At 53.5% G+C, this 21,233-nt stretch overlaps 10 protein-coding genes across 10 annotated transcripts; 9 read left to right on the top strand and 1 right to left on the bottom strand.

The window, feature by feature from the left end:
• Window positions 1–11: 11 nt before the first annotated feature.
• SAICODRAFT_17172 (uncharacterized protein) lies at window positions 12–5,409 on the bottom strand. Its single transcript, XM_019165763.1, has 2 exons — window positions 4,984–5,409; window positions 12–4,928 (listed from the first exon to the last, which is right to left on the bottom strand). The coding sequence occupies exons 1-2, from the start codon at window positions 5,290–5,292 to the stop codon at window positions 120–122; spliced, it is 5,118 nt and encodes a 1,705-aa protein (XP_019026532.1). The 5' UTR covers window positions 5,293–5,409; the 3' UTR covers window positions 12–119.
• Window positions 5,410–6,063: 654 nt separating this feature from the next.
• On the top strand, window positions 6,064–8,466 carry SAICODRAFT_52967 (uncharacterized protein; the record flags this gene model as incomplete). Its single annotated transcript, XM_019169186.1, has 1 exon — window positions 6,064–8,466. One exon carries the CDS (start codon window positions 6,064–6,066, stop codon window positions 8,464–8,466), a length of 2,403 nt encoding a protein of 800 aa, XP_019026531.1.
• Window positions 8,467–8,691: 225 nt separating this feature from the next.
• On the top strand, window positions 8,692–10,507 carry SAICODRAFT_88654 (translation initiation factor eIF3d Moe1; the record flags this gene model as incomplete). The annotated part of the gene is made up of 2 exons (XM_019171579.1): window positions 8,692–8,914; window positions 8,970–10,507. 2 exons carry the CDS (start codon window positions 8,692–8,694, stop codon window positions 10,466–10,468), a joined length of 1,722 nt encoding a protein of 573 aa, XP_019026530.1. The 3' UTR covers window positions 10,469–10,507.
• Window positions 10,508–10,687: 180 nt separating this feature from the next.
• SAICODRAFT_17169 (uncharacterized protein) lies at window positions 10,688–11,735 on the top strand (the record flags this gene model as incomplete). Its single annotated transcript, XM_019165762.1, has 3 exons — window positions 10,688–11,352; window positions 11,408–11,537; window positions 11,591–11,735. Exons 1-3 carry the CDS (start codon window positions 10,707–10,709, stop codon window positions 11,733–11,735), a joined length of 921 nt encoding a protein of 306 aa, XP_019026529.1. The 5' UTR covers window positions 10,688–10,706.
• A 368-nt stretch (window positions 11,736–12,103) lies between these two features.
• Window positions 12,104–13,696, top strand: SAICODRAFT_5359 (MFS general substrate transporter; the record flags this gene model as incomplete). The annotated part of the gene is made up of 1 exon (XM_019169222.1): window positions 12,104–13,696. The coding sequence occupies one exon, from the start codon at window positions 12,104–12,106 to the stop codon at window positions 13,694–13,696; it is 1,593 nt and encodes a 530-aa protein (XP_019026528.1).
• Window positions 13,697–13,869: 173 nt separating this feature from the next.
• On the top strand, window positions 13,870–15,083 carry SAICODRAFT_184743 (alpha/beta-hydrolase). Its single transcript, XM_019165959.1, has 3 exons — window positions 13,870–14,552; window positions 14,609–14,758; window positions 14,808–15,083. Exons 1-3 carry the CDS (start codon window positions 14,250–14,252, stop codon window positions 14,988–14,990), a joined length of 636 nt encoding a protein of 211 aa, XP_019026527.1. The 5' UTR covers window positions 13,870–14,249; the 3' UTR covers window positions 14,991–15,083.
• SAICODRAFT_184748 (tRNA methyltransferase Trm5) lies at window positions 15,002–17,002 on the top strand. Its single transcript, XM_019165960.1, has 2 exons — window positions 15,002–16,835; window positions 16,898–17,002. The coding sequence occupies exon 1, from the start codon at window positions 15,177–15,179 to the stop codon at window positions 16,602–16,604; it is 1,428 nt and encodes a 475-aa protein (XP_019026526.1). The 5' UTR covers window positions 15,002–15,176; the 3' UTR covers window positions 16,605–16,835; window positions 16,898–17,002.
• On the top strand, window positions 16,726–18,450 carry SAICODRAFT_69405 (acyl-CoA dehydrogenase NM domain-like protein). Its single transcript, XM_019170471.1, has 6 exons — window positions 16,726–16,835; window positions 16,898–17,090; window positions 17,156–17,278; window positions 17,332–17,806; window positions 17,861–18,045; window positions 18,111–18,450. The coding sequence occupies exons 1-6, from the start codon at window positions 16,756–16,758 to the stop codon at window positions 18,333–18,335; spliced, it is 1,281 nt and encodes a 426-aa protein (XP_019026525.1). The 5' UTR covers window positions 16,726–16,755; the 3' UTR covers window positions 18,336–18,450.
• A 300-nt stretch (window positions 18,451–18,750) lies between these two features.
• Window positions 18,751–19,523, top strand: SAICODRAFT_69404 (uncharacterized protein; the record flags this gene model as incomplete). The annotated part of the gene is made up of 1 exon (XM_019170470.1): window positions 18,751–19,523. One exon carries the CDS (start codon window positions 18,751–18,753, stop codon window positions 19,420–19,422), a length of 672 nt encoding a protein of 223 aa, XP_019026524.1. The 3' UTR covers window positions 19,423–19,523.
• A 184-nt stretch (window positions 19,524–19,707) lies between these two features.
• Window positions 19,708–20,935, top strand: SAICODRAFT_17164 (uncharacterized protein; the record flags this gene model as incomplete). The annotated part of the gene is made up of 3 exons (XM_019165761.1): window positions 19,708–20,189; window positions 20,242–20,794; window positions 20,847–20,935. Exons 1-3 carry the CDS (start codon window positions 19,809–19,811, stop codon window positions 20,933–20,935), a joined length of 1,023 nt encoding a protein of 340 aa, XP_019026523.1. The 5' UTR covers window positions 19,708–19,808.
• Window positions 20,936–21,233: the final 298 nt, after the last annotated feature.

Here is a 21,233-nt window from a genome sequence, read left to right as displayed (position 1 = left end):
CGTGTGCAATCAGGAAGTCGAGTACCAGACTCTATTATGTATAATAAATACTAGATCAAAGGATATCACAAATGCCTATAAGCACAGCAAATCAATGGTAGTTCACTTCTGGGCATTCCTCAGAAGTTGAACTGTCTCATCATTTCCAATCCCTCCTTTCTCACCCTCTTCCGTTCACCATCCCCCAATGCATTGTATCCGTCCCTCTTCATACCCATTACACTCTGGAAATCTTCTTCATTCAGCCAATCCTCCACGCGATCTGCGTCCACACCCAGGGGAAGATCATCGCCCTTCAGCTCCTTAATTGGGAAAGTCTCCTTCTTCAACGTGGCTACCGCACTGTCAAGGGGCAAGATTCTCATCCTCAAACTCGTTTTGCGCTGCAAACTGGCAGCTTGACCTGAAAAGACGAGCGGCGAAGTTTCGTCCTTCCAGCCGCGAATATTGATGCGCAGTTCCCTAGGCACAGACGAAGGCGGGTACAGTACAGTAGCAACCGGCATGAACGGACGACCGTCAGCTCTGAATGCGTGCTTTGTGTAGTCTTTTGCGAAGTCGCACGCAAGTTGGATGTCTTCATGCTTTCCTCTGGCATCACGTCCTACGATCACGTACATCTCAAAGAAGCCATCGATGACATGAACATTGTCCGGACGCAGATCAGACTGATCGAATGGGAAGATCTCATTCGCATTACCGAGTTCAATGGTATACAGGCGGACCATGTAGTTTTCATGATCAGGCTTCTTCGCCCAGAAGCTGGCACTTGCGTACTTAGCCCCTCCGCCCAAAGCATCAAGAAACACGTCCGGTTCTGCACCTTCGCGAACGTCAACGATGGTGTTGTCCTGGGCTGCCTCCTGCGCGATCTTTCGAGCGGCATTAACCTCATCGAGATGAGCACCAGCACCCTGCCAGACGAAGACCTGACCGATCACGGAGATCACGAAGGCGTAACCCGATGAAAGCTGGGATCCGTGAAGGTCGACTTGCTCACACGCAACACCACCAAACACTCGGCGAACGATGCACATGAAAGAGTCTCCAGCATCGTAACGCTTCCGCGGACCGCGTCGAGTTACCATAACCCCACCCAAAGCTCGGAGGAAGGATCCGGGTTCTTTGGCTTGGAATATAGAGACGACCTCAGCACCGTGCTCCCTAGCCACCCTGTCAGCGAAGGAACGCCCATTGGCCTGGTTGCCGTCAAAGCCACGACCAGTCCAGACGAAGACAGTGGATTTTTCCTCATCACTCTCATCCTTGTACACGTAAAGATACACCATGAGATCATTCTCAAACAGTACATGCTGCTCCTCAAGAGGGATAGACACGCTGCGACCGTTTTCAATAACCCAGCCTTGCGCAAGAAGACGTTCCTTGGACTCGTTCACATCCACAGGCTTGTTTGCATGGATCGGAGCGACGTCAATCCGAGACACGGAAGGCTTCGCGGACCAGCCGCGGAGAAAGCCAGAGATGTTCTTATAAGATGAAGTCTTCGGCATTTTCGTTGGACTGGCAGAACGAGATCTGGGTGAGGAAGAGATGATTTTCTGAGGAGACGGCGGGGTCATGGCGGGCTTGGGTGCGACGATGGCGGGTTTCTCCTCAGCTGCAGGTGCCGGTGCCACGATCTTTTCATCAACTTTAGTCTTCGCTGGCATCTCAACTTTCTTGGGCGAGAGGTCAGGCTTAGCTGCAAGGATGGGCTTCGGTGCGACGACTACCTCTGGCTTTGGCTGCGAGACGGTAGCAACGGTCTTGTCCTCGGTCTCGGCAGACGTCGCGAGTCTTTCCAGCTTCACAGGCGCCTCGGGCTCCCTTTTCTTCGGGGAAAGAGACCTCTCTCGCGTAGGCAAAGCAATGGGCTCTGGCCGACCACGTTCGACCGGAGTCGGGGAAGTCGCTTGCGCCCATCTCTCAGCAACACTCTTGACCGAACCGGATGCCACCTTAAAGCGATTGAGTTCTGTCCTGGTAGGCGATTGAGGTACCGAAGAGGAAGGAGATAGTGGTACAGCGCTTTCGAAACGACTAATTTGGGTCTTGGTGGGCGACAGCGGAGCAACCAGCTTGGGAGACGCCGGAGCAGCCTGCTTTTCCTTCTCAATGACCTTGACCGGTGCAGGCACAGGCTTCCATGTTGGTGTTGGTGCCGGTGCCGGTGCAGGGGCAGACTGCTGTTGGACGTCTCTTTCCTGCTCCCTCTCCACAGGTTTAACAGCAGGCTCCTCCAAGGCCTCCTTAGCCTTTTCCTCAAGCTTCGGCTCCTCGGTCTTTTCAACGGGCCTCTCCACCGGCCTGTCGACCTCTATGTTTGAGATCGGCATGATAGCAACAGGAGGAAGACCTCTAGGACCCCTGGGCCCTACCGGCTTGCTCTCCTCCTGCTCGCCCTTGTCCTCCCCGGGAAGCACTTCCATCTGCTTTGCCAGTTGACTGACCGGTACCCTCTTTGCCAGTCCAGGAACGGGGGCTTTCTCATTCTCGCTCTTCGTGCTCGGCGATCGAGACGGAGAGCCTAGCTTGACTTCCATCTGCTTCGCAAAGTCTGCGACCGGAGGACGCTCTGCAATTGAGGCACAACCGACAGTCTTCATTGCGACCTTGCGCTCTTCGGCTTGGACCGGGTTGAAGGCAATCTTACCCACTGTCGGCTTAGAAGAAATGAAGGGCCGATTCTGTTCTGGGCTGGGGAAGGACGGCTTGCGAGCCACCACAGGCTTCCTCTCAGACGTAGGCAAGCTGGGCTTGGGCGTAACAATTGTGGCATCCTTCCTCCCTGGAGTAACCTGAACCTCTGGCCTTTCCTCCTTGTTTTCATTACGTTGTTCCCAGATGGCCATAACACTTCCTCTCGCCCTCTTTTCCGTCTCCTTATTCAAAGCCTCCTGCCATGCACTCATCAGCACTGCCGTATTAGCCGTATCACTCTGTTCCTTTCTCGCCGGCACGCCCAGTTGCGCACACGCAGGAGGAGAAGCAGCACGGAGGTTCTGAGACCTTGCAGGTTTCAGCGTGTTCTCAGCTGCCTCAGGTTCCGGCTCTGGGACAGACTTAGCTTTTGTAGGAGCTCGGCGCTTCGGGCCTCTTGCGCGACCCTTTGTCATATGCTTCAACTCTCCGGACGTTGTCTCGTCCTTCTCACTTTTAGGCTCGTGAACCATCTCAGCAGGCGCCGTTGCAGCCTTCTTAAGCGCATGACCTCCCATCATGGGGTTTATGCCAGGCTTAGCGAGCATGCCGGCAAGAGCAGGATTGAACCTGTCAGCAAGCGACGACTTCTTTGCAACGCCGCCGAAGACGGGAGCCACCTTGGGTTGAGGAAGGCAAGCAATCGCATCCGCCTTTTCGGACTCCTCAAATGAGAAGCTGGGCAAAGCGGGAGCAGCAGAAAGTCCCAAATCTGGAAGTTTCGGAGGAGCCTCTCTAACGGTCTGCCTCGGGCTGACAATTGGCTTCTTCGCCAACGTAGGTTTGGATGACTCTTTCACCCCTGCCTTGAGCGATCTAGCGGAACCGCCCAGCAATCCCATCTTAGGAACCTCTTTGGGCGCGGGGACCGGCTTCGGAGATCCCATAGCGACAGGCTTCTCCCTGATACTCGGGCTTGGTTTCATCCCGCCAATACCCAGCCCTAGGGCTTCTCGTTTATCGGCCTTCGTTGGACTTTGCAGTGCCTTATCGAACCAAGTCGCACGTGCGGCAGCCGGCGTCCACTTCTTGATCTCAGGGGTACTGGCTTTGGGTTCCGGTGCAGAAAGAGACGTGGTGATACGGGTCGGCGAGCGCTGGCGTTCCGGAGAGTTCAAGCTCGTCGTCCTATTCACCTGAGCCTCCTCTTCCTTAACCTTCAACGGAGCAATCAAAGATGACGTGCGCTTCACAGGTTCACTCAAACTCGTCGCCTCTGTGCTTGAGACACGGGGCGAAAAGGCCGAATCGGTTTTCAACGGCGAAGAAGGACGGTCCGGCATCATCCATGGTAAACTCACACCACTTTCAATGCGCTCACGACTTGGACTTGATGGTACCGATCCAAGCGCCATGCGTTCCCTGCTAGGCGAGTTGGGAGCAGATCCACGCGAACGGGTACGTTCGGGGCTCCTACTGTTGGATCTGGCGAATGGACTTGAGCGGGCAACAGGTGATGAAGGAGCCGCGGTTATAGTAGGGGTTGTACTTGTAGAGGATCCTGTTCCCGGGCAAGAGGCGCTGGGGTTTTTCGATTCCGACGACGCTAAACCCGACAATGGCATCTTGTACATGGTACTGGATGCTACACTGGAGGTGAGGGAGGAAACCGAGGCCGCTGATACAGCGGAGTCTGCTGGCTCGGGCTGCGGTTCATCGGAGGTTGATGGAGCAGAGGTCGGTGAAAATACGGGCTTCTTTGCGGCAATGATCGGCTTCTGAGGCGTTGACTTCGGCGTTTCCTGGACTTTCTCCGCCTTTGGTTCTTCATCTTTGATCCACGTCTCCCGTTTCACGCTTCTTCCCAATCCGTTTCTGGAAATCCTTTCCTGTGGTACGGCCTCCTCCTTTTTCGGTTTAAGGTCACTCAGGCCGGGCAAGGCCATGCCCACTCTTCCCGCTCCTTCCCTTCCACGTAGAACACTCGCAACACCAGCTCCTACCGACTCAGTGTTCCCAGCCGCAAACTCCGGTACTGGACTCTTCCTCATACCAAGCGTGTTCGTGCGTGACTGTCGAAAGAAGTCTGGGGTTCGTGCGCTCAACACGTCTGCTGCCCTGCCCCGGTTCGTAGGTTTCGAGGCGTTGTCGGGGGATTTAGGGGCGTCCGTTGAGCGTAAAGGTGCTTTTGTTGGTTCAACTGAAGATGATGAGGACGTAGGGGGAGCGAGGGCGGGCATTGTGCGCCTGTATGCTGCTTTCACCTCCGGTGATTTCGGTTGTGTGTTCTGCAACCGTTGAAGTCAGCATTCAATCCCAAAGAAAATCCCATGACCATAATACCGTTGCAGCCGGACCGCCAGTCAGTTTAGCCATTGTATTCTCAATCGAGCGTCCTCTTGTTGTTTCGCTCGACTCATCCTCCACGATAGTGCCAATGATATTCCTGGTTGTCCGCCCTTTATCCGGTGATAAGGACCGAGTACGCGCAGCCCTCCTCTCCATCCTTGCCCTCTTCTCTGCTGCAATCTGTTCTTCCAGCCGCCGGCTTCGTTCCAGATCCTCTTTTGTTTGCTCGTCATTGAATTCCTTCCACTTCTCCAGAAAGGAATTCACATCGGGGTTGCTGCTTCCTGGGCGGTCGGACGTCATGGTCGGTGAGAGTTACGCCCGTTGTCGAGGTAGGCGATGGCGATGGCGATGGCAATGTATGCGCGTGCTGCTGGAGGATTGGCGACGAGAAGAGGTGGAGCTGGCGGTGGGTATGCTTTACCGTAGATTGCTCTCGGGGCTCGTAACCGCAGCGTGAGACAGGTACGTATACGAGTAAACAGTGACCCTGATCGTTCTAAAAGGTCAACGAAAAGCATACACGTTGACGTTTTGCCAGATCAATCTTTTGCCTTTCGACAAGCGATTTGGAAAAACATTTATTCAATTTCTCCGTACAATGTCAGATTTAATACTACTTGCTGATTGCTACCACATTTGGCAGTCTACGTTACAAGGGTTCTCGCGTGGGCGCGTCGAAGGCAAACAGTAAGGAAAGAGGCGACCGAGCATCAGACCTCCTTAGCTATAGGTTGTGCAACAGGTAGGGCACTCTTCTGTCGGTCAGAAACTTTGCCGGTCGTCATCGGCCAGCATATACTTTCGAATATGCCTCCCAAACCCTTCAAACCACCATCATTTATCCGTCCTCGACCCCCAAGCTCTGGTGGTGATGTACCCGATGAATCTATTGCAAAGAAGCCTCGTCTCGACAGTGCTTTATCCAAACCTGCATCTCCGTCTCTCGCCGTTTCAACCCCACCTATCCGGAGATCACTAGGCTCGTCGTACCGCAAGCCTTTGCTAACGGTTACGAATGCCGTTGCAGCAGCGAAATCCGCCCCGAATGCACCAGTATCCGATGGAAAGGAGATGTTCTTCAATGTTTTGTGGAGGAAACAGACAACAAAGAAGCACAAGACGTGGGACGGAGACGGAATCTTGGTCATCCAGGGGAACCAATGTACCCTCCAGGATATGGCAGGCAAAGATCTCGCTAAAACTACCTTCAAAGGCGGAGACATTGGCGTCGGAACAGAACTGTTCATTGGCGGGAAGGAAGTGGAGATTGATTCAGTGCTTGCGAAAAGCGCTTACATGAGCGGCAAGCCATTCCTCAATGTCTCGAGTGCGGAGGCGGCACCGCCATCGGTCGTGCTACCTGTCACGAAGAAGTACAAAGCGCCATTACTCGAATCGACGGTGCTGCCTACCACGAACAGGAGAGTTCCGACGCCGCGCCATGCAATCAACCCTGATTCTTTCGTACTCCCACGCCCGAAAGGCAGACAGGCTCAGGGGAAAACGTTAGTGGACGTCGTCGTCGACCCGTTCATTGGACGATATTTGCGACCACATCAGAAGGAGGGTGTGCAATACATGTACGAATCAATCATGGGCATGCGAGACTTCGACGGAACAGGGTGTCTGCTCGCCGACGAAATGGGTCTCGGTAAGACGCTCCAGACGATCGCACTTATCTGGACGTTATTAAAACAGACTCCATTCTGGGAAGAAGGTCCGGTTGTACAGAAGGCACTGATTGTATGCCCGGTGACATTGATCGGCAACTGGAGCAGGGAGTTCAGGAAGTGGCTCGGCAAAGAACGAATCGCTGTTCTGGGATGTGAAACGAAGAAGGACGTGCAGGACTTCAAAGTGGGCAATACGTACAACGTCATGGTGATCGGGTATGAGAAGCTTCGGTTGCTACAGGAGGACATGAAGAAGCTGAAGTTTGACATCATCGTCTGCGATGAAGGTCACAGACTCAAAGCAGTCAACAACAAGCTTGCCGCAGCCATCCGTTCTCTGTCTTGCCTACGCCGCATCATCCTTTCGGGTACCCCTATTCAGAACGATCTCGGTGAATTCTGGACGATGTCAGACTTCATCAACCCCGGTCTCCTCCAGTCATACGCAACTTTCAAGAAAGAATTTGAAGGACCCATTATCAAGTCCCGCCAGCCAGGTGCCATGAAGAAGGATATCGAAAAGGGTAAGGCAAGGAGTGAAGCCCTTACTGCATTGACCCGTATGTTCGTGCTGAGACGTACGGCGGATGTGTTGAGTAACTATCTCTTACCCAAGTTTGAGTACGTGGTCTTCTGTCGGCCGACCGCTCAGCAAGTTCAGATATACAAAGCACTGTTGGACAGCCCGGCGCTCAGGAGGTGTACGGAGGGCTCGGACATGTCTGCGCATTTGCAAGCCATCACTGCATTGAAGAAGGTCTGTAATGCGCCATCACTGCTACTAGACAAGTCCAAAGACGAGGAGGATGACTCCAGTTTGTACGCAAACCTTGCTAAAGTCATGAAAGGCTTTGGTGGGTCGGGCTTGAGGAAGAGCGGAAAACTCCAGGTCCTGGAAAGGTTGTTGACCATTCTTCGGGGTGTGACGGACGAGAAGATCGTGCTTGTGAGTGGGTACACACAGACGCTGGACGTCATCCAGGATCTGCTTGGTTCGAAGGGGATGAGTTATCTGAGATTGGATGGCAGTACGCCCAGCAACAGACGCCAGGAGTTCGTTGACAAGTTCAACCGCACCAACGCCGACGAAGCTTTTGCGTTCCTGTTATCTGCGAAGAGTGGTGGTGCTGGTATCAACCTTGTCGGTGCCTCCCGTCTCGTTCTCTTTGACACCGACTGGAATCCATCTGTGGACTTGCAAGCCATGGCCCGTATTCATCGTGACGGACAAAAGCGTCAGGTATATATCTATCGCTTCCTCACGACTGGCTGTATGGACGAGAAGATCTATCAGCGGCAAGTCACGAAGCAGGGCTTGAGTGACCAGTTCATGGACCAGAAGAAGACGGGAGGAAACAGTTTCACGTTGGCTGAGTTACGAGATCTTTTCACATTAGACACCAGTACGGAGTGTCAGACGCATGACCTATTGGGATGCACATGTGCTTCGAAGGGTGATAATATCCCGGATGCGAAGGATGACGCCGTGGAGATCGGGGTGGATGAAGATGCGGATGAAGACTTACTTGAAATCGAATTACCAGGCTTCAAGAAGGCATCCAACGTTACGGGAGAAGAAGCAGAATTAGACGTTAATCCATTGAGGAAGAAGAACAGGATGGATGCTTTGGCGGAGTACATCCATGTGAGTCCGGCGGTGTTGGCTCAAAGCGTGGAAAGTGACGAGTCAGCATTGCTGCTTGGGTCGGACGACTTAACAAGCGTCGTTGAAGACGATATATTGAGGGAGATTATGAGGGAAGGCGATGTGAGCTATATCTTTGGCAAGAAGTCTGGGTAACTGGGGGTGGGTTGGGCGTTCGTGTGAACTTGATACCCTGGGGACCATCTATCTCATATGGAGCATTTAACGGACAATTAGCATTCGATAATATTCTGGTTAAAGAAGAATATATTTCAGATACCATCGATGTATATATGTAGCTTCATGTATGCACACTGCAGGTGACCCAAGTTTTGCCCGTTTACACGCAGCGTCGACCGTTCACAGCAAAATCAGAAAATAATGGCTGGATTCACTTTGCCTGCACTTCCGGCTGTTGGAGCTGCCTGGGGACCTCCATCGGACCCCCAGGGTGAGCTTTTGTCTCAATACCACGACGTTCCTTTCGCGCCCTTCTCCAAGGGTGACAAGCTTGGCCGTACCGCGGACTGGACTCAGGAGGCTGGAAAGGAAGGTGCTAGGGGTGATCAGGGCAAGCAGAGAGGCGCTTTCGGACGCTTCAGAGGTATGCAGTATGGCTATCTAGGGGTGAACCTTTATACTGACTCAATTGCGTACAGATCAATACCAGGCTTACGGTGCCGGTGTCACTTCTCAGTTCGCCTACCAGCACGGTGAGGATGAGGCTTCTTTCTCCGTCGTCGAGAACCGCGCTTCTACCAAAACTCGTCTCGGTGGTCGTTCCGGAGGATACGCTACCCGTGGCAACCGTGGTGGACGTGGTGCCGCTCAGCAGCGCGGCGGTCGTGGCGGTGGATTCTCGCGTATCGGCGGTCGTGGACAGCAGCAGGATGGTCGTCGTGGCGGCGCGCAGGCTGGCCGTGGTGGACGTCGTTTCGGTTGGAAGGACTGGGACAAGCCTCAGCGCATCCGTGACGCATCCGTCACTCCCACCTCTGAGTGGACGATGCTTGAGGAGATCGAGTTCAACCGTTTGGCTAAGCTCTCTTTGGAGGCTATGGAGGGTGAGGATGTTGAGACTTACGGATCGGTGAACTACTACGACAAGACTTTCGACAAGATTACTACCAAGAACTCCGCTCCTTTGCAGGTCATTGAGCGCGTCAGATACAACCCTACCACCTCCGTCGACCCCGTTGTTCAGAAACTCGCCAACGAGGGCAAGGCCAACGTCTTCGCTACCGACTCTATTATCTCCATGTTGATGTGCGCTCCTCGTTCCGTCTACCCATGGGACATCGTCCTCGTCAAGGAGGGTGACAACCTCTACCTCGACAAGCGCGAGGGCGGACCTTTCGACTTTGTCAGCGTCAACGAGAACGCCGTCGAGGCACCAATGGAGGCCACCGACGGTAAGGAGACCATTAACACCCCCGCATCCCTTTCCCTCGAAGCCACCTACATCAACCACAACCTTGCTCAGCAGACCATCAAGGAGGAAGAGCAGTACAAGTTCGACAAGGAGAACCCATTCTATAACCCTGAGGACGAGACCGAGCCACTGGCATCCTGCGCATACCGCTACAGGAAGTTCAACCTCAACGTCTCGGAGGACGAGGACCCCATCAACCTCATCATCCGTACCGAGGTTGACGCCGTTCAGAAGACTCCCTCTGGTGAGGACCAGTTCGTCATGATCAAGGCCCTCAACGAATTCGACAGACAAGGCGCCTCCGGCGGCATCGACTGGCGCTCCAAGCTCGACTCCCAACGCGGAGCTGTCGTCGCCACCGAAATGAAGAACAACTCCCTCAAGCTCGCACGATGGGCCGTCCAATCTATCCTTGCTGGCGTCGAACAAATGAAGATCGGATACGTTTCCCGCGCTACCCCCCGCGACGCACAACGCCATGTCATCCTCGGTGTCGCCGGTTACAAACCCAGGGACATTGCGTCTCAGATGAACTTGAATTTGGATAATGGATGGGGTATCGTTCGTACGATTATTGATTTGTGTTTGAGGATGGAGGATGGAAAGTATGTTTTGGTTAAGGACCCGAACAAGAATGTGTTGAGGTTGTATGAGGTTCCTATGTCGACTTTTGAGGAGGGTGAGGAGGGTGAGGATGAGGAGGAGGCGCAGGTTGTTCAGGCTTAGATTTTGGCATGACACGCGCTTGATCAGACATTTGAAGAAAACATATCCCGTCGTTTTGCATCGCACTCATCGTTCCACTCATGCTATCGCACGGTTTGTATTTGAGGTCATGCCCAATGATGCGTGCCGACGCTCTGAGCCGCAGCCCGTGGCTGTGCAAGATTTCGAATGGTATCCCGAGTTAACCGTTCGCAAGAAAAAGGGTCCAAGTTTTACCTTCGTCAGTCGATTGCTCAAGATGAAGAACGTACTACGATCACTAACGATCGCGATCTCGGCATTCGCCGTCGCGTCCTCTGCAGCGCCGGCAGTAATCGGTGAACCAGGCGATGATGAGCTCGCTGCGACCATGGCCAGCGCGGCTGATGCTGCTGGGTTGACGGGAACGTCTGGAGAGGAAGCAGAACTCGTCACTGCCATGCTCGCCGAAACCGAAGCTGCTGCCTCTACCGAGGCTGTTGAGTGGGCTCCCGGCACGGCCCCCGCGAACCCCGTCTCCGACGACGAAGCATTCCTCGCCATGCACTGTACCCCAGACCGCTATACAGTCGCCCCATTCTGCCTTCCCGCTCCCGGTGCCTGGTGGGTCAAAGACCACTCCTACGTTATCTCCTGGGACCCCGCAGCCTTCCCCAACACCGAACATCTCACCCTCGCCCTCGTCTACGGCTCCAACTCGACCGTGTCGGAGAGTTTGAAGGCGCCTGTGTTTGCTGTTCATGACAGTAAGGTGTCGAATACGAAGGGAGTGCATGCGTTTAAGGTTGACGGGAGGTGGTTGAAGGGAAAGGGGGAGCAGAGTGTTTTTGTGGTTGCGATGTTGGAGGATCATGTTGAGGGAGAGGAGCTTAGAATCCATAGGGGTCCGAGCTTTACCTTGAAGAGTGCGTATCTGGAATATGGGTGTGTGTCAGGATGAGTACTGACTTGTATTTGCAGAGGGATTGCCGAAGAAGCCCAAGACTCCACCACCGAAGATCAGCAATGATGATCCCAACTTGAAGATTGCGGTTCCGGTTGTTGCGATCCTCATCATTGGATTCCTCATCCTCGTCGTCTTGTCTACTCGGTATGTCTCCTACGCCTCTGAACTTGGATTCTCCGTGCTAATACAGCAAACAGCGGCGTCCGTACCCTCCCTGACTTTACCAAGAAGCAGAAGAAGGATCGCAAGGGTAAGGCCAAGGGACAATACAGGGCTCTTGCGGATGATGATTATGAGATGGTGGCCAGTCAGGATGATTTGATGAAGAGGTACAAGGATTAAGCTTAGCCGTACCAGGGGGATTTCCCATAGACAATGCGTTAATGCACGTGACTCAAAGACAGCCGTTCATTCACGGCTGTCATCCGCCTCGAAACGAGAAGCTTTATCCACATCTGCCGTTCGAAACGCGATTTATCGAGGGGCGGGGGATTGCAAGTCCGTCCAATTACCGCCGCGTGACAAGAATTGCCGACGTGGGGAGTGTGGGGCCGATGGGTGCCCCGACGCTAGTAAACGCTGTCGCTCCAGATTTTCCACGAACCCCGCAAACGTAACGCCTGCCAACCGGACGCATTGTAAATATAAATCCCGAGACGTCTGGCAATGGACTCCCACACGGACTCGCTTTTCTGCGCATCACCATAGCCATGTCCACATCCACATCCACCGGCGGAGGAAAGGTAGACATCCAACACTTCGAGCGTCGTACCGGATCTGGAGTCGAAGATCTAGACGCTCATCAACAATATGTCCTCGCGCGCCATGGACGGCTCGACCTCATGCCCGTCCCTTCAGCGGACCCGCATGATCCACTCAACTGGCCGGCATGGAAGAAGAACACATTGCTTGTCTTGGTCTCGTTTCACGCGATGATGGCCATATCTGCCGCCTCGGCTGTGATCCCGGCTTTCTTTCTGTTTGTCGAGGATTTCGGAATCACCATCACGCAGGCATCATACCTCGTCTCAGTCCAGATCATCTTCATTGGACTCGCGCCGTTCATTTGGACGCCCATTGCGGATAGATATGGACGTCGTCCGGTCTTCCTCGTATCCACTCTCGTTTCTGCCATCGTCGCACTGTGCGGCGCATTCTGCAAAACCTACGGAACTCTCGTCTTGACACGCTGCATCCAGGCAACCTTTCTCGCTACCGCCGTCGCGATCGGTGCGGGTACCGTGGCAGAGATGTTCTTTGCCCATGAACGTGGTCGGAAGATGGGTGTTTGGACCTTGCTGGTGACGATTGGTGCGCCTATCGCTCCCCTCACGACAGCGTACATGGTCCAAGACAAAGGCTGGCATTGGATTTTCTATCTCCTCGCCATTATCAACCTCGCCCAATTCTTTGCCTATCTCGTCTTCTGTCCCGAGACGCTCTATATCCGCGCACCTGTGGGCACAAACTACGTCGAACCCGCACAAAAAGTCTCTACATTCGACCAATACTTCAGAATCCGCCGGATCAACCCCAAACCTTTCAACTTCATCGACTTCATCCGTCCCTTCCGAAATGGTCTCCGTCTCTGCGTGTTGCTTCCCGCGCTCGCCTACGCCATCACATTCACCTACACGGGAGTCGTATTCACCGTCCTCGTTCCCCAAGTCTTCGGTGAGAAGTTCCATCTGAACGAAGGCCAAATTGGGCTTCAATTCATTTCGTTGGTTGTGGGTGCGATTATCGGTGAACAACTCGCTGGTCCTTTCTCGGATTGGGTCGTTAAATATAGATCGAGGACACGGACTCGGACGCCTGAGATGAGGCTGATTGCTGCGTACCCTGGGTTTGCGGCAGCTATTGCTGGGATTGTTGCGTGGGGTGTTACATTGGATCAAGCCGCCCCCGGGCACTGGACGATTAAACCAGATATTGCGTCCGCGGTGGCAATGGGCGGGTTACAAATTGTCACGACAGTTTGTACGACATACGCAGTCGAGTGCTATCGTGATGAAGCACCCCAAGTCTCGGCGTTCCTTACCTTCACCAGGCAATTGTATGCGTTTATTGCGCCATTTTATTTTACGCCAGCCATTGAGAATATGGGGGTTGCGGGCATGGCGGGGTTGTTTGGGGGGTTGACTGGACTTGCCGCGGTGATGGTGCTTGCTTGCGATATCATGGGGGTGAGGTGGAGAAGTGGGGAAGCGAGGGATGAGCGGGAGTTGAGAGGAGTGGAGATGGAGATGAGGAGGGTTGAAGGAGATCCGGAGGCGACGGAGGAGAAGGGGCCCCAAGTCTGAGGATTGTTATTGTAGGGAATTGGAGATGGCGTGTAGGCGTCGCTAGTTACTTGAGCTGTAATGATAGGGATACCAGAACAATACCCAATTGACTCAAATGAGTGGTAAAACGTATGGTGCACGTGCCGAGTTCGAGACAAAAGACGTCATGCGCTGCGCAACCTGATCAATCGCACGGTCACCTCCTTCTCAAACTCGGCGCCTTCACGCCCCATTGTATATGAGAAGCTTCTTCAGAATCATAGTCAACGACCTCCACCACTTCCACGCCAGAATGTCCGGACCACCCAAGTCCAACGTCCCAGCACACAACCCCTCCTCGCTCAACCCCCTCAACCCACCCCACCTGAACCGCCTCCCTCACGCCTCCTCAATCGAAGCAATCCGCCTCACAATCAAAGTCCAGGACCCAACAGACCGCGAAGTCCCCGCGATTCTACACCGAGCGAAACCAAGTGCCGGAGGTCCACGGCGAAATGTCGGTGCGATCCTCGTCTCTGGGGCCGGCGGAGGTAACGTTATCACTCACAGTTTCTCTTGTTACTCGTAACTGATGCGAGCTGATGCTACTACAGGCGTCTCGGGCCCAAACGGCATCTACCCCTCCCTCGCAACCAAACTCGCAACCCACCACATTCCCACGCTACGGCTCGACTACCGCGCACCTTCCCGCACCCCACAGTGCACGAATGACATATTGGCGGGGATGGATTGGATGGAGAGGGAGGAGGGGGTTGAGGGTGTCGTGCTTGTTGGATGGAGTTTTGGGAGTGCGCCGACGATTGGGGTTGGGGCGAGGGAGAGGAGGGATGGGGCGAAGGGGAGGGTTAGGGGGGTTGCGAATGTTGCGCCGCAGGTATGGTCCCCGACACCCTGATTGGCCTGACTAAGAGCTAATGGATAGTTGCGTAGACGGCCGAAACGTCGGGGATTCACGATCTTGCGCCCACGCCTGTTCTCTTCCTCCATGGCACGGGCGATGCGTGTCTATCACCTCGATGTAGCCAAAATCTCTACGCCAGTTACGGAGAATATGGCTCTCGTGAGATCGAGCTGTATGAGGTAGTATAATTCCACCTCGTAACAACGCATGACTGACAAGGTCGTACAGGGCGATAACCACGGCTTGACGAACAGCAGCGCAAAAGCCGAACGCAGGCTTTTCGAATTCATCACAAGGTGTCTAGGGGTCTCGGCTGAGGAGGAAACAGCCCAGGCGAAGTTGGCGGATGGAGAGGAAGGGGTACAGATGATGAAGGAGGGGCATGACTTGGAGCATGGAGAGAGGCTTTGAGCGGCATCGAACGTGAAAGGCGGGATGCCAAATTACAGCCAGCATTCCAACGTGCTTATAAAACCTGCTCTCCCACGGTGACATGCACCCCCTGCATCGACTTACAGCACCTCGCAGAAGTGAGACTCAAAAATCGACGAAGAGTCCCCGGTACGAGTAACGTCGACACACACCCATCGATCTCGCATGGACCCTCCCTCTCCCTCCACACCAGGAATGTTGCTCCGTCCTCCAGTCTTCCGTGGCATGAAGGTCCTGGATCGGAGTGTCTTCAGAAAAGCCGTCGATCTCGCCGCATTGAAGGTCGACCCCAAGAACTTGGGGTTGATACGGAAGGAGTGCGCACAGGATTTACTGAGAGTACCGAGGATTGCTCCGATCGTGAAGCACGATAATGGGAAAGTCATTCTACTCAAGCTCGGTGTCACACCCGAGGATCTCTCGCCACTACAACAAAAGACGAAAGAGTTGATCGCAAAGAACAACGCGGAAATCATCCCCTACAAGTTCGAGGTCGATTACTCTTTCTGGACGGTAGACGATATCCTCTCTTCCATCCTCCCCGAATCACTCCTCGGCGAGACCCCTGGAGGCTACACAGCCGTCGGCCACATCGCCCACCTCAACCTCCGCGAACAATACCTCCCCTACAAATACCTCATCGGACAAGTCATCCTCGACAAGAATCCTACCCTGAGAACTGTGGTTAATAAACTCGACGCGATTGATACCGTGTATAGGAATTTCAAGATGGAGGTGTTGGCGGGGGATGATGATTTTTGGGTTGAGCAGAGTGAGTCGGGCTGTCGATTCCAATTTGATTTCTCGAAGGTGTATTGGAATACGAGGCTCCATACCGAGCATGACCGGCTTATCTCGCTCTTTCAGCGGGGAGAGGCGGTGTGCGACGTCATGGCCGGCGTCGGACCCTTCGCCGTCCCAGCCGGGAAGAACGGCGTAATCGTCCTCGCGAACGATCTGAACCCCGATTCATACAAAGCAATGGTCAACAACATCTCCCTCAACAAAATCGCCTACACGAAAGCATACAACATGGACGGCCGAGCCTTCATCCACCACGCCGCCGCCGAACTCGAGGAACTCGCGCAAGGCCCACCAATAGAAAACCCGTTCAAGAAACGCTCGCGTACGAAACCGCGGCAACCAGTCGAAGTCGTATCCATCCCGCCCACATTCCAGCATTACGTCATGAACCTCCCCGCCTCCGCCCTCGAATTCCTCGATGCGTTCAAGGGCGTATACCACACCCGCCGCCACCTCTTCAAACCTCACACCACCGCCGAATTACCGATGATTCATGTCTACTGCTTCACGAAGGAGGATCCACCTACGCAGGATTTGTTGGGGAGGATTAAGGAGGCGCTGGGGTGGGAGATGAAGGAGGAGGAGGTGAGGATGCATTATGTGAGGAAGGTTGCGCCGATGAAGGATATGTATTGTTGTTCGTTTAGGTTGCCTGCGGAGGTTGCGTTTGCGGCGAAGGATGCGCAGTATGTGGATATCGTTCCTCCGACGACTACGACGACTACGACGACTACGACGGAGCAGAGAACAGGCCTACGGGCGGAGAGTGCCAAGCGACCGATAGTCTAGAAGAGCAATGGAAGAAGTCTTTTCCTTCCACCCGATCGACGGTGTTGGAGAGGCGACGGGTAGCCCCTGACTAGCGGACCCCGCGCGAGCCCCACAAGGACCCACGTAAGCTGTGAGCTGTGAACCGCCAACCACCAGGTCAGTTGCGTACATGATGAGACCTTCTGTGTTGCGTACAATTGCCCGTCCGGCATTTCCAAGGACTGTTTTGCGGAGCAATGCCTCTCTCAGGTTCGTCCAATTGCATTTCCCGCCACTGCAGCTGTTCGGCGAACTGACCAACTCGCAAACAGGCTCTTCTCCCGTTCCACCCCCGCTTTCAACGCATACACCCCCGGCCCAGCCCTCATGTTGTCAGAAGATGAAGAAATGATGCGTGACGCCGTCGAGAAATTCGCTACCGAGGTCGTTAAGCCAAGGAGTTTGGCGATGGATGAGGCAGAGGCGATGGATAAGGATGTTATTACTGCGCTTTTTGAAAACGGGGTATGTGGCCCCTGCAGCTGCAGTATTTGAAAATCGCGTTGTGAATGCTGACTTTTTTGGGATAGTTGATGGGGATTGAGACGCCGGCAGAGTATGGGGGGAGTGAGGCGAGTTTCACGAGTGCGATTGTTGCGATTGAGGAGTTGGCGAGGGCGGATCCCTCTGTTTCTGTCTGCTGTGATGTCCACGTACGTACATTGTCAACAGGACAGCCTGTGTGTCTCATTGACGTTTTACGTAGAACACGCTCGTCAACACTCTCATCCGCGTCCACGGTTCGCAGGAATTGAAGGAGAAGTACCTCCCCAAACTCGCTACTGAAACCCTCGGCGCATTCTGTCTCTCCGAGCCTTCCTCCGGCTCAGATGCCTTCGCTCTCAAAGCCACTGCAAAGAAGACTGCCGATGGGGACTACATCCTCAACGGCGGCAAAATGTGGATCACCAACTCCGCCGAAGCCGACGTGTTCCTCATCTTCGCGAACCTCGATCCCTCAAAGGGGTATAAAGGCATCACATGCTTTCTCGCTGAAAAGTCAATGGGGGTACAGATTGCGAAGAAAGAGAAGAAGTTGGGGATTAGGGCGAGTAGTACGTGCGTGATCAATTTCGACGACATGCACGTTCCAAAGGAGAATTTGGTTGGTGAGGAAGGACAAGGATACAAATACGCCATCGAAATCCTCAACGAGGGGAGAATTGGGATTGCTGCGCAGAGTATGTTGCATCCATCACTCTGATACAACAACTGCTGACTGATGGGGTGAACAGTGATTGGTCTCGCCCGTGGAGCGTTTGATATGGCGATTAACTACGGTATCAACGAACGCAAACAGTTCGGAAAGTATATTGGTGAGAATCAGGGGATGCAGTACCAGTACGCCGAGGCAGCGATGCAAATCGAGGCTGCGCGTCTCTTGACCTACAACGCCGCTCGCCTAAAGGAAGCCAACAAGGCAAGTCCCCCCCCTTCCCTATCATCCCCCTCTTTTGCACAAGACTGATATGTTTGCTTTCGCAGCCTTTCATCAAAGAAGCCGCAATGGCCAAACTCTACGCCTCCCGCGTCGCCCAATCCGTCGCCTCCTCCGCCGTAGACTGGATGGGCGGCGTTGGCTTCACGCGTGAGATGCCGGCTGAAAAGTTGTATCGTGATGCAAAGATTGGGAGTATCTATGAGGGGACGTCGAATATCCAGTTGGATACTATTTTTAGGTATTTGAAGAGGGAGTATGTGAAGCAGTGAGTGTGTGTGGTTGTTTGAGAGGAGGAGCAGAGTCTATTGCTGGCGCGTGGGTGCATAGGTGTACGATAGATACCATTGCAAAAGATGAAGTGATTGCTTGCTTTTCTTGTCGCGTACACGCTCGTTACATGGCAGGCAATATCTGAGGTAGGCTGGAGTTTATACCGTGGGAACTTTAGCGCCCCACACACGACCGCAACAACAAGCTCACCGTGTGGCATTAGACAGCAACTCACGATTTCTACCACCTCTTATCTAGTTAGAGGTCGAGACACGGCTACTTCGCATTCTTCTCTTCTTGTTCTTCTTCATTGCTTCTACGGACTGTTTCGCTTACTGGCAATTTGGAGTCTTCTTCCTTCTTGGGTATTCGAACAGCATACATCCCCTCAAACGGCCTCCACTGACCGTTATTATGGCGGTAACTTCCTCCAATAAACCCAAACGCCTCTCTCGAGCAAAACACATTGTCAAAGCCGTTTGTTCGTCAGGTGTGAAGGGCGTGCTTCACTCACTCCCCAACCTTCTCCACAAACAACAACGGCGCCAGCAGCAGGATAAAAGTGGCAAAGGAGGAGCGCCAATACTGGGTTTAGAGATACCAGTTGGGGAGGTGTATTCGTTTGATGAAGGGCCGTTGGTTCAGCAGAGGAAGATTACCCCGTTACTTCCCTCACCAGCTGCGAGGTTTGCCTCAGAAAGCGGAGATTTGAATGGGATTCAGAGCAATGTGACTATGCAGCACTTCACAGGTTCCGCACGCTACTCCCATTCAGGTTGCCTTGCCCCAGCTCTTTCTGACATACGGGAGGCCCCCGAATCTCACGCTACACATATTACCTGGGCACAAAATGCTCCTGTCTCGCACAGTGCTCAGCTCCAAAGACCTCCTAATCCTCGCCTCCGCTCGTTTCTTGATTCGGCTTATAGTGGTAGCCTGAGTGTTCCGCGCTCACCTGAGAATTACAGCAGTGTGGTCGACACTCCGACAACGCCGTTTCACCTCGAGAGTATGATGCACCGGCAGGAAGAAAAAGTGAACAATGCGAGGTTTTTCGCGGATCTAGAGCATGCCTTTGATCTGTGAGTGGGGAAGGATGAGACGACGGGAAACAAGCATGAGCGGGATCAGGACAAGGCCGATGGCAATGGGGGAGACGGGACATTGATGGGACAGTCGATGAAGGCAATGAAAGGAACAAGAGAGTCCTCTATAACGGTGTACATACTTATCCACTTCTATTTATAACGAAGCTTTCACTTGTCGTGCGTAGCCGAACTGCATTGGCGCTAACAAAATTGGGTTTTTGGGCGCTCAACCCTGGCAGCTGGCTTACTGCGGAACGTCGCCGTCCTAAACAAACCAGCTGTACACCCGCGAACCAACAACAGCTGTTGCAGCCCTGATCAGCCAAACTCACCGACATTCTTTTGCTCTCCTAGATACGAATTCAGCAGGCTCTCATCATTTCAATGGCCGGTCTCGACAGCGCCTGGAAGCCCAAGGCGGGCTTTAACGCGTACGATTCATCTTCCAACTTCAATTTGCGCTTAATATCCCACCGCGTCCGATCCTGGCTTAACGGAGCCCTTTGGCGACGCATTGTTGTGCTAGTTCTTGTGCTTTACGCGATCTTGTCGCTCTTTTCACCACTCCAGGTCGTGCCGCGATTTTCCAAGGCGAAGGTCGTTATTATCTTGGCCTCGAACCAGGGTGGGGGAGTTTTCAACCCAAAGGGGGCCGGTGAATGGGCGATCGAGAGGGATAGTATTGCGAACAAGAGGGCTTATGCGAAGAAGTGGGGTTATGAGTTGGCTGTTAAGGATCTTTCGCAGAAGAAGCGTTATGCTCACGTACGTTGCGTTCAAGCTCCATTGGGTCGAAATACTGACATGCAGTTTACAGGAATGGCGAGAATCTTGGGAGAAAGCGGATATTATCAGGGAAACTATGCGCCAATACCCGAAGGCTGAGTGGTTCTGGTGGCTTGATCTCCACACCTACATCATGGAGCCCACCAAGTCGATTGAACAGCATATCCTGAACAAGGGCATCAGCCAGCACCTCTACCGCAACATCTCCACTTTCAACCCACTTGGTCTGCCCGTGGACATTCCGAACGTTGACAACTCTCATCCTGTCGACCTCATCCTCTCCCAAGACTGCGGTGGCTTCAACCTCGGTTCTTTCTTCATCCGTCGCAGCGCCTGGAGTGAACGTCTCCTCGACGTTTGGTGGGATCCAGTCTTCTACGAGCAGAAGCACATGGAGTGGGACCACAAGGAGCAGGACGCATTGGAGTACATGTACACCAACCAGGCGTGGTTGAGAAGCGGTGTCGGATTCATTCCGCAAAGAATGCTCAACTCTTTCCCGCCCGGTGCGTGTTCGGAGCAGGCTGATGACCCGAGGTACTTTTACAGCGAGCAAGATCGTGATTTCGTGGTGAACATGGCAGGTGTGTACTGTACCGTGTAGTTCATATGAGTGACAGCTAACAGTGCATACAGGATGTGAATGGGGACGTGATTGTGCTAGTGAGATGATGCATTACAAGAGAATTTCCGAGAAGTTGAATTCTGGAAGGTGGAGGAACTAGAGCGTATGTGTTCGTGGGGACGAGCATTTAAGAAAGCATGTTGTTGAAGTCGCTGGGCGATAATCATCCTGGTTGATGAATAATCATTTGTTGAGATATACTCGTGGAAGAAGTCTAATATACCATAATTATGTATATACCTTCGGCAGTTTGACAGCTGTACTAGTACTTATTAAGCACTGCGACGTCAAGATACGTCTGGGCCTGGGTCTGAGTTGGTGCTCGACAGTTGAGCAAGACGTTTCAGGCCTTGCGTCGGAATAGCGTACAATTCTGTCCTTCAAAAAGTTTTCATGTG

The sequence above is a fragment of the Saitoella complicata genome, assembly GCF_001661265.1.
Source record: "Saitoella complicata NRRL Y-17804 unplaced genomic scaffold SAICOscaffold_3, whole genome shotgun sequence".
Taxonomy (NCBI): Eukaryota; Fungi; Ascomycota; class Saitoellomycetes; order Saitoellales; family Saitoellaceae; genus Saitoella; species Saitoella complicata.
The sequence above is the reverse complement of the archived record's forward strand: the minus strand, read 5'-3'. Positions and strand labels throughout refer to the sequence as shown.